The following is a 12,222-nucleotide window of genomic DNA, read 5'->3' as shown; positions in this document are numbered from 1 at the left end:
ACAATAACCTGTGTTTCCTTTACAATTAAAGAAACTGCTTTTATTATAATATTTCACGTTAATCATCAGGAAGATTCAAATCAAAACACAGTAAGATACCATACTTCATACTTACTAGGATGGCTAAAATCAAAATGATAGGAAATAACAAGCACTGTGAGGATATGAAGAAATTGGAACCCTCATACATTGCTGGTAGGAAAGTAAAATGTGCGTCTGCTTTGGAAAACAGTTTTACAGTTCCCCAAAACGTTAAACATAGAGTTGCCGGAGGGCCTGGCTGGCTCAGTTGGTGGAGCATGCAACTCTTGATCTCAGGGTTATGAGTTCAAGCCCCACAAGGGGCATCAAGCTTACTTAAAATAAATAAATAAAATAAACATAGAGTTGCCATATGACCCAAGAATTCCATTCCTAGGTAGTATACTCATGGGTTAAATACCATCATCATCCAATTTAAAGAGAATTGAAAATGTATATCCACACAAAAACCTGAACATGAACACTCCCAGCAAATTTACAATAACCAAAAAGTGGAAACAACACAAAGATCCATAACCGAATAAATGTGCAAACAAAAGGTAGTATAATTATAATGAAATATTCAGCCATCAAAAGGAATGAAATGCCATCACATGCTACAATGTAGATGAATTTGAAGACATTATGCTAAATGAAAGAAGGCAGACACTAAAGGCCTCATATTAGAGGAGTCCAGAATAGGCAAATCCATAGAGACAGAAAGTAGATTAGTGGTTTCCTAAGAGTGTGGGGAAGGAGAGAGTGAGTGCTAGTGGGTACGGTTTTCTTGAAGGAAGGTGGGGGAAATATTGTAAAATTGGCTGTGATGATGGCTGCACAAAAAATGTGACTATACCAAGAACCACTGAATTGCATACTTTAAATACTTAAATTGCATGGCATGCGAATACTCAATAAGACTGGTTATTTGAAAAAAAAAATTATTTAAATTATATCACTCTTAGACTTGTATTGCTGGCCACAGTACTCAAGGGCATAAAGTCATCCATAGTTTTTATCATTTAACCTCTTTATTCACTCAGAAGTTTTTAGTGCTGTATAACTTCACTAATATGATGAAAATGTAGAGTCCAACTTGGCCATTGTGCCAAAATAATCCTATAAACTTTCAAGCAACAATGAAAGAAGAAATAACATGGCTAAAGGACAGTTAAGAAGAATTGCCCAAAAACATAGTCTTGGGTTTTTAAGAGCAATATGACTTCCTATTAAATGATAGTTGTTAGGCACACATTTGAAGACATTTTGATTGCTGAAGGTATATTCATTCAAGTAACAGAAAACTGAAACCTCATTTTATGGAAGAACTATAACTGACATGAACAGCAAGCATCTGATGTCAGCCTAGGAAAACAATGCAGAGGCTACTAACCTCTAGAGAAGGGACATTGTATTGAACTGAAAGGTTTCTTTTTTTCTTTTATATGTACATATGTTCCCCAAAAGCCAAAGGCCAAAAAAGAAAAGGATTATGGTAGAAAAGCAGCAGATTCCCCAATAAGGACTTGGTATCTTCCCAAAGGATTACTGGTTTAAATCATAATAGCCCAGATCAACCTTTAATATGCGGAATCAGGGAAAAGAATTGACAATGATTGAACCCAAAAGCCTAACAGGCTATTAAATCTCATGCAAGAATTAGGTTGCCACATAAATATGCTAAAGCAGACTAGCTTTTGATGTAGTCTATTGGGGATCAGTAGTAAAAAGGTAACAATATACTGCTTTCTTCAATCATTCACTGTCAGATAATCCAGGTATAATGTCTCTTTGCAAAAAGAAAGTGGAGAAAGTTCACAAAAACACTCTTCCTAGATGTTTATAGAATTCCATTCTTTACTAAAGAAGGAATTTAACAAACAAGCAAAAAAATTAAAAAGCCAACACTCAGGGAAGGCAAAATATCTGATACGAGAACATAAGCATATTAATCATTCGATGTCTCAGAAAAGCTGAAAATCAATTCTATCAATGTGAAGAACAGGAATGATAATCTCTGAAGAAGTAAATACAGAAATCAAATGGAAAAATTACTTTTTAGAAAGTGAATTTCAACATAATTTATCTCTTGGTCCCAACCCCTTCAGAATAATTCTAGGCAAAGGCAGAAAACCTCTAAAACAACCTGGGGGAAAACTGAGAAGAATGAACACTAAAGAACACCAGATACTAATCAATCACAAGAAAAGAATCATCTTAAAAACACTTAAGGGGGCGCCTGGCTGCCTCAGTCGGTAGAACATGCAACTCTTGATCTCAGAGATGTGAGTTCAAGTCCCATGTTGGGTGTAGAGATTACTTAAAAAATAAAATAAAATTGGGGTGCCTGGGTGGCTCAGTTAAGAGAAATTAAATGGCTCAGGTCTAAAATCTATCTAACCCCTGGGGCTCCTGGGTGGCTCAGTCAGTTAAGCATCTGACTCTTGATCGCTGTCAGGTCATGATCTCACAGTTCATGTGTTCGAGCCCCCCACTGGGATCTGCGAGAATGGTGCGGAGCCTGCTGGGGATTCTGTCTCTCCATCTCTCTGTTCCTCCCCCACTTTTGCTAAGACTCTCTTTCTCTCAAAATAAATAAATAAACTTTAAAAAAAAATCTATCTAACCCTTATCAGTTAGGCAACATTATGCTCTGTTTCCTCCTGAGCTAATTGGAAAGAAGTCCAATTATGCATTGCAGGATTAACATGAGGATCAAATGAGATAGTATACATGTGTGTGTCATACACATATGTATATGACACAGACATATATATCACATCTTGCAAATGTTTGATCATTACTTTATATCTTCTTTGCATAACTGATGACCATCTCTACGTTTTATGTTAACATTCTCCAGTTATTATTGGCATTTTTTCAACAAACTTTCAAAACAAGGCAATAATCTTTGCTCAATTTAAACCCACACCATGGAAACCCTGGCTGCTTTACTTGGACTGAAGGTCTGCCAAAATTCCACTCCAGGTGGCTAAGCAATAATAAACAAGAACTTACTGTTTCATCACATCCTCACTCATTTTGTGAATAAGTTTTTCTCCAAATTTAGTGGCTAATTTTGAACTTTTAAAATACTGCTATATTTTCTCCCCCAGTTAAAAAACTTTAAAAAACCTAAATATGGGTGCCTGGGTGGCTCAGTTGGTTAAGCATCTGACTCTTAATTTCAGCTCAGGTCATGATCTCATGGTCCTGAGATCAAGATTAGGATTCTCACTCTCCCTCCCCATCTGCCCCTCCCCTGCTCCTGCTAGCTCAAAAGTAAGTCAATAAAATACCTAAATACCAAAACAAAAAACATTTTAAAACTTAAAATTCAAGATATTTAAAGAAAGTTACACCAACGAGAAAAAATGCAGTATTAAGAGTACAGCATTTCAAGATATGAAACCATGTTTCTCTATCCATTCACCCACCCCACACAAATTCTAGCGCTGAAAAGGCAATTTTCAGATTTCTGAGAATGTCCCAATGTTCTATTTATTTTTATTTTATTTTTTCATTTTAGAGAGCACGCACAAGCAGAGATCATGACCTGAGCCGAAATCAAGAGTTGGACACTCAACTGACTTAGCCACCCAGGCACCACTGTTCTATATTTTAATAACGGACATAATTTTTAAGATTAAACACATGCACACAGCAGGTCATCAAACATTTGCAGAATTTAAGACATATTTACTGGGGCACCTGGGTGGCTCAGTCAGCTGAGCATCCAACTTGATTGAGTTCAGGTCATGATCTCCATCTTGCAGTTTGTGAATTTGAGCCCCACATCAGGCTTGCTGCTGTCAGCCTGTCAGCACAAAGCCTGCTTCTGATTCTCTGTCCTCCTCTCTCCCCCTCTCCTGCTTGCACTCTCTCAAAAATAAATAAACATTTTTTAAAAAGACATATTTACTTATAATACAACTACAGACCATAAATGAGCCACCTGATCAATGAATAGAACAGCAGCCAGGAAAAAACTCCAGAAAATAGTACAGCATCATACTATGAAGTTTTAATCAGTTTCTGTACAATTTGATTAAAAGATTTTTTATTGAGATATAATTCACATACCATAAAATTTGTACTTTAAGGTATGCAATTTGGTAGTTTTTAATATATTCACAAAGGTTTGCAACCATCATCACTACCTAACTCTGGAACATTTTCATCATCCCAAAAAGAAACCCCAAGCCCATTCATAGTTACTCTCCATTCCCACCTCCCATCAGCATCTGTCAACCACTAATCTACATTGTATCTCCATGTGTTTGCCTGTTTTGGACACATGATATAAATGGAATCACGTAATTTGTAGCTTTTGTGAGTTTGATTAAATCTTATATTTCATTATGATGTGGTTTCTCTTTTTTCCTAATTACTAGGCATGATCAAAGCAATGTTACCATCTTTTCAGGAGAAATACTTTAAAAACGTAACACAAATACACATAAAACAAACACACAAAGAGCAGAAAATTGTATTGTGAGGCTGATATGGAATAACAGATACAGGTACAATGAACACTACATAAATGAACACACTGTAATCTTGACAACCTTTGCTATAAAATTTCTGAAAAACATATAATTTTAAAAAGAATCCTCACCAACATTTTAGCATTTTCCAAACTACTAGTTTAACTTATTACCATAAATTTTAATTACTGCACTTTACTATTATGAAAAAACACTAAACTATAAAAAATGTATACAGCAATAACAATCCAAAGAAGTCACAGAAACAAATATGCAAATAGTTGTGATATTTAGGTGATGGGAAAATACAGTTTTTAAATGTTTTTAAGTTTGTTGTTTGTTTAAGTAATCTCTATACCCAATGTGGGGCTCTAACCCCTGACCCCAAGATCAAGAGTCACATATTCCTCTCAGTCAGCCAGGCACCCCTAAACATACTTTATTTTTAGTTTAAACGTATTATCACTGTCACTTTTTGAAAGACATTTTTAAGGGCACCTGGGTGGCTCAGTCAGCTAAGCATTCGACTTTGGGTCAGGTCATGATTTAACAGTTCATGAGATCGAGCCTCATGTCAGGCTCTGTGCTAACAGCTCAGAGCCTGGAGCCTGCTTCAGATTCTGTGTCTCTCTCTGCCCCTCCTCCACTCATGCTGTCTCTCACTCTCGCTCTCTCTCTGTCTCAAAAATAAATAAACATTTAAAAATGGGCATTTTTAAAATACATCCAAAACTTTTCAGGCTTGATGTTATAAATAGGCAAAAGCAGGAATTTCTCAACTGTTCATGTGAATATATGACTACTTCCATATCTAAACTAAATATATACAATATGGAAAGATGACACTAATATACTGTTCAATTATAAAAAATAATTTGAAGAACTATATGTATAGCATCTTAGCCATATGGAAACAAAACACTATCACTTATATAGGTGTGTTTGCATGTATATATTTAAAAGATATTCACCAAACTGTTAACAGTGGTTACTCCTGGAGAATGAGTCTAAAAAGAGTAAAGGGACATTCACTTTTTATTTCACATATTTTTGTATTAACTGCCCATTTAATAATAAGAATATGCTACCTTTCATAACTTTTTAATCACTAATATTTTAATTACTTGAAGGTGCCAACAGTTTAGAGTATTTTCTTCTAAAAAGAAATCAAAGTACATTAATTCACCACCTTATGCCAATTTTCTTTTTTGAGAGAGAGAGTAAAGAGGGGCAGAGGGAGAGAGAGAGAGTGAGAATCTTAAGCAGGCTCCATGCCCACTCAGCACAAGTCCGACATGGGTCTCGATCTCACAATCAGATCTCAATCTCAGGATTGGGTCTAAATCTCACAACTGTGGCATCATAACCCGAGCCAGTATCAAGAGTCAGACATTTAATTGACTGAGCCACCCAGGCACCCCTTTTTGTGTCAGTTTTTAATTACCCAAACCAAGGGAAAAATTGAACATGGCAGCAAATGCCAATAGGTTATATTTGGCTTCCAAATATATAATAGGTTTTTGTAGATCTTCACTCATAATATACCCCACAAGAAGCACCTGAGTGGCACCCTGAAAAGTCTATGATGAAAACTTGGCTGTACAATAGCTATTTAGTAAAGATAATTAACATCACCTTTAGTATTCACAGTTTACCCTAACATACCCATTCTTTAACAATCATTGCCAATACATGTGGAACCAGAAGTTAACAGCACTCTGAGAGAAGACAGTTACACAGACTAATAGAAAATACAGGTAGCTCTTAATTTCAAAAAAATGAACCAAGCTGGAAAACATCAAACCAAGTTTTAGAAGAGAGGGGAAGAAGAAGAAATAGGAAGCAATATCTCACATTCTTTCTTTCCTTTCTGATTTATCTCATGATGGCTCAAACCTGAACTCTTCAGTGAACTCACCAAAAAGGGGTTCTAGGACCCACTTGAAATGTGCAAATCAAACAAGAAGAATCAAACAGGAAGACATTAGAAGCATACCTTTTCCAAAATGAACTTGTTTAAATACGGCATGTAGCCCTGATTGGAGACGGGCCCCTCATCATCATCCCTGAAGTGCTCTTCAAGGGCAACAGGGTCATGTGGAACCTTCAGCACCGTGCACAGGTTATGAGAAAGGACCTATGGCAGAAAGAAAGTTGTTTAAAGGCATCCACTTCCCAGCACATGGCAGCTTCACTGAACACAATGGCTCAGTGTGTGTTGGTCCTGCCCTAGGGAGAGAAAAATGGAGAATAAGCCAGCAAGTATCGGGTGAGTACTTCTTGGCTGCCAGCTCCTCACTTGTCTGTTACCTCATTCCCTCCCCAGTGTTGGTTCACTTCAAACAAGTCTCTGTTACATACCGACAATGAGCCGGCTCCAAGCAAGATCTGTGACTATACATGCGAATAAAAGGCATGGCATAGGGAATACAGTCAATGATATTGTAATAGCACTGTATGGCGACAGATGGTGGCTACACTTGTGGTGAGCATAGCTTAACATACAAAGAAGCTGAATCACTATTTTGTACACCTGAAACTAATGTACATCGTGTTTCAACTCTAGTCAAATTAAAACAAAAATTTTTATCTGTGACTATAATATTCCTTATAGTTTTTTATTAATTGGCCCACATTAGAAAGAAAAAGGAGGTTAAGAGCAAGAGGATGTTTTCAAAATTAAACTTCTCCCCAAGTAGAGCAGTGTCAGAACCGTAAGAGAAAGAACGTGGTGCTGGGCAGCTGCAGCACAGGGTTCTGGACAAAGTAACTGACCTGAGCCACTCACATTTCTCTGGGCTTCAGTGTTCTCACTTGTTCAACACAAAGGGCCAAGTTAATACACAAATGTACCAAATATTAATTAGCAATCTCTAAGTGTCCAAATGTCTCTAAAATTCTACGATACTAGGCTGTTTTCAGCATAAATATAAAAGAACATGAATATAAAAAGCGAAAAGAAATCAAGGGCCTGGTTTAGAAAGAAGAGAAAAATCAATTGCAAAATATCTCAGAAGTCACCAAAATGGTTGAAATCTTTTGCAGAAAATTTGCATTCCATATATAAAGCATTACTGGTCTTGGCATAACCTAAGTGCATACTTTAACAATCAGGTAGTTGAATTAGCAGTTTGGGCTATCTCAGTACTAACCTCATTTCATATTAAATGAAAATTTCAAAATAAAACTTAAATCCCTCCCATTTCATTTGTGCACTCTAAACAAATCAAAATACATAGCTAAGGCTATACTTCCTTCAACAGAGAATCTTATCAGATGTTAAATCAGATGTTAAAATATTCCATATTTTCTCAGCTCTACGCATTTAATCACTTGAAGAACCACATTCATCTCATTGAAGACTTTCAATGCCATTAAGCAAGTCACTTTTTTCTACATACACATATTTCAGTTAGGATTTTTTAAGATGAAAAAAATTTAACCTATAAAAAGAATATTTGCATATCTTCTCTCTATATTTGTTTTGTTTCTCAAAGCTTCATTTATGTGGAGATCCTTTTCTACATGCTCTGCTGGTTTTAAGGAAGTAAGTAAAGTAAAGGAAGTAAATTCACAAATGGTTATAAATGAAGTAATGAAGACTTTTATCAGCCCCTACAAAGCAGGCTGTGTTTCTCAAGCAAAACCTCTATTTGCCAATAGTAGAGCACATGAAAAGAACACGGTAGAGCTTTTGCTGAAGAATCTTGCACCACAGTCAGCAAAGACCCAAATAGATATTTCCTTTCACTATTTACCTAGTAAAACCTAGGGAGTAATTATCTCCTCCCAAAGAGGTTCTGTGAGGATCAACTTCAAGAATATAAAGTGTTTATACATTTTTTTAAAAACACTTTTCTTTATTTTTGAGCAACAGAGTGGGAGCAGGGGAAGGACAGGGAGAGAGACACACACACACACAGAGATCCGAAGCAGGCTCCAGGCTCTAAGCGGTCAGCACACAGCCTGATGCAGGGCTCGAACCCACGAAGAGTGAGATCATGACCTGAGCCAAAGTTGAGGCTTAACCGACTGAGCCACCCAGGTGCCAAGAATCTAAAGCGTTTAAAAACTGTAATGTACTATAGAAGTAAGAGTTTAGAGAAATAAGCAATTTTCTCAGATAAGGCTCAAAGGTCATTCAAATTTGAAATCATGGAGGACTTTAATCAAAGTAAAAATTCCCAACCACTGGTTAAATTCTGGTGTGTTCATAAAACAATAACAATAAGGAAGCTCCCTGTGGATCCAAAAAGATATCCAAAATAAAGTGAAAAAAGCAATATGCTTAAGACTATGTATAGTGTGCCATCTTATATGTAAAAGAAAGAAAAAATGAGAAACTCTAAGAGGATATGTAAGAAACTAATAACAGTAGGGGGAAGACTAGCTTGATGGTACACCAGGGGTAGAAGACTTTTCACTGTACCTCTCTTTTTCTTAAGTTTGAAAAAAATTTTACCTATTCAAAAGTGTTCTATTTAAAAATTACACAGGTATTTTTAAAAAGTGGCTGACCTAAGGTCATACAGCTAAATCTATCCTTGAAGTCTATATTTTTTCTTCTACATTAACCTACCTATTCTCTAGAGGTTAGGTATAAAAGGAAGACATATTCCACAGCAATGTACCATGATTAACAGATGAGTGAGAAGTAAGGGCAATAAATGAGTTCAGAAAGGAAAAACAATGTGTGCTAAGGTGACTTCACAGAGGACATGAAATGTAACCTAGGCCTTAAAACAAGGAGAGCTTTTTGGATAGGAAAGGGCAATTGGAGACTTTCAGATAGGGAAATAACTTGAGAAAAGTAGATGATTAATGTAAACGCTTCAGGGTACAAAAAGAAGACACCAATCTCTCCCACACCTCCCTTGCTCTACCTTTGGGTTTCACAGATCTTCCAATTAAAGTCCTGGCAGGGTCTTTGGATGCCATACTGTCATCTTTTTCATCTGACAGATGATGAGTACTGGCTCAAAGAGATAAAAATGTATTAATTTTTTTTTAAATAGGGTTATTTAGCAGAACTGAGACTAGAACTCAGGTTTTGTAATACCTGGTCCAACACTCTCTAGTAATAAGGAACATCATGGTTTTAGTTCTCTAAAATCAACAATGTTCTTTGTATGTGTGCTTGGTTCAAATCAGTGATCCCACTAAAGATTTAGATTTGAACTTTAGACTTCAGCCTTGGACAATTAAACAGCACTTTCGTGAAACAGAGGGATAGTGGAATTCAATGACAATTTTCTTAACCGCCTTTATCTTTATTTAAACAAATAGTGAGAGAGAGGGGGGTGGGAGGGAGGGGAGGGTGGGTGATGGGTATTGAGGAGGGCACCTTTTGGGATGAGCACTGGGTGTTGTATGGAAACCAATTTGACAATAAACTTCATATATTGAAAAAAAAAAAAAACAACAACAACAAATAGTGAGAGAGACAGGACTCAATAGTAACAAGGACCCTGGAGGAGACCTGAGCACCAGCCCTGCTCATGCAGTGTGTTCCTGTTCAGTGGTTTGCCACTTGCTGTTTTATAATGGTTTAATGTTTTGCTGTTTATTCGCTCAGTCAGTATCCTTACTGCAGAATAAGGTGTTAATCTTGCTTCTAACAAAAAAAATTTTTAAGTCCAATCCTTAACTGTCAACCCAAACTCATTTTATGAATTTAGCAAAAAGAGCTATAATTTGATCAGAAATTCAGCTTTTTTCAATATGGCCTAGAATAGAGAAGTCTTCAAACAAAATAGCAAACTGGATAATAGCTCAATGAAAAGGTTTTGTTACTAAAAGAGAAACAAACCATTGTGTGCTATCTTTAAACTTAAAAAAAATTTTTATGAGCAATTTTTTAAAAGCCTAGACAGTATCTCAAGTTTTTTTTAAACAAAAAATAAAATGTATAAAGAAACTAGAATCTTGAAGGCCAGAGTATAAACTATTAACAAGAAGTAAACACTCCATAAGCTTGTCCAGTAGGTTATTATGCTTTTCAGAGTAGACTCATATCATCCATCGGTTGGTTTTAGTCTTGCCCCTGAGAAAGTAGGTATTACTACTATTTCACAGATGAAGAGGCTGAGTCAGAAATTACGAGATGTGCCCAAATCACAGAGTTTTATGTGCAGTGAAACTGGGACTAGAACCTAAGTCTCCTGCTCTGATGCCCTTTTCTCATTTGCCACTTTCCTTCTCTTTCTGGAAACACAGAGAGCCCTATGACTGTGTAGCTGTGCATGCACGATGTAGCTAATTTGCAGTGATGGACTGACTGCTGCTCCCCCAGCCCTACCTAGTCAGCTCTCCAGGACCCAACAAGATGGCTCCACTACTTTGTGGAGCCGAGTTAAATCCACTGGTGAAGAATATATGTCAGAACACTGAGACCATTCTCTCTCAAGGGGCCCCCATCTCCTAGTATCTACCTTTGGGGGAATGAGTTCCAAGAGGGAGTAGCCCCCTCTGCAGATGAGGAAGCTGGAAAGCAGATCAGAACAAAAGCAATCGGGAGGAAACAAGGCTGCAAGTTCTCAGTTTGTATAAGGACTGCCCCTGAATCACTCTAATCAGAGTGTTTGCAAGTTTCTCAAAAAAGTTGAATTTATCCAACTTCAAATGCCAGCTCCTCCAAAGGCCATTCTTTTAGCGCCCACATGATTGCTAAGCAACTTTGTTCTCATTCCCCTGATTTGAAGAATAAACTATTGTCACTACAATAAAAGATCCACGTCCATGCCAAAAACCCATCTCTCCCATTCTTTCAGAGCCATCTACTATTGCCTCTGCAGGGCCTTTGCTGACAAGAGATGACTAATTAACTGCATGAGCCCTGTTCGTTGGTCTGTTCCTGTTCAGTGGTTTGCCATTTACCCTTTTTATGTGCTTTGCTCCAACTATCATGAAAACGAAATCAAGGATGATGAACAACTAAATGGTGTTTTAACACACAAGTGCATAATGTTTACCCTCCTCCCTCCCAAAGATGTAGAGATTATAAAGGTTCTCTGAAATGTGCCCCACACACACACACAAGTCACAGTTTCCCTTTACAGGATGTGCGTAATGGACAAACTTCAACACTGAAGAAAAGGGGGGTGGGGATCTCCATTCCAACAAGCTTATCTGAACTAACACAATCATAGAATTATAACTCATAGTAAGCAATCTTTTTTTAAAACATGAAAATTCCTGTCTGATTTATAAAATTTCATGCTAATGGCGAATTACCAGAAAACTCTTCCTAACAATGAACCAGAATGACCAATTTCCTACCGGTGTTATGCCCTGCCTTAAGAGCATTGTCTTAATAGAGGTCCTGCCCCTTACCACATAGAGTCATTTTCCCTTTCCTGACAATATCCTTTCATCCTGCTTATCACTGTTTTAAGTCTTGCTTGCTTTCTCTTAAATTATCTTCATTGTATTCAGTCTCAGAAATCTCAAAGTCAATGTTGACTCAGTCCCTAAATGCAATCACCATCCTAGACACTTTTACCAAATTAATTTTAAAGTAAGGCTTCCATCACATTATCCTCTCATCTAAAATTCACCAAAAGCCTACAGAAGCAAGACCCAAATAAGTTCTCAGCCCTGTATTTAAGTCACTAGACAAGTCAGGCCCTCTTTATCTTTCTAGCTTTTTTTTCCTGCTGCTATGCACCAACTGTACAAATCCCACCAAACAAGTTTACTCACTGTATCCCACCCA

General features: G+C 37.0%; 1 protein-coding gene across 2 annotated transcripts in view; it reads right to left on the bottom strand.

The window, feature by feature from the left end:
- SWAP70 (switching B cell complex subunit SWAP70) overlaps positions 1 to 12,222 on the bottom strand; it is a 77,608-nt gene that overhangs the window by 45,178 nt on the left and 20,208 nt on the right. For both annotated transcript variants that reach the window (XM_042904178.1, XM_042904179.1), the window contains exon 2: positions 6,505 to 6,645. In XM_042904178.1, the coding sequence (XP_042760112.1) occupies positions 6,505 to 6,645 (141 nt within the window). The remainder of the gene's footprint in view (positions 1 to 6,504; positions 6,646 to 12,222) is intronic.

The sequence above is a fragment of the Panthera leo genome, chromosome D1 (genome assembly GCF_018350215.1).
Source record: "Panthera leo isolate Ple1 chromosome D1, P.leo_Ple1_pat1.1, whole genome shotgun sequence".
NCBI lineage: Eukaryota > Metazoa > Chordata > Mammalia > Carnivora > Felidae > Panthera > Panthera leo.
Note: the sequence above shows the minus strand (reverse complement) of the source record. Positions and strands in the feature narration are given on the sequence as shown.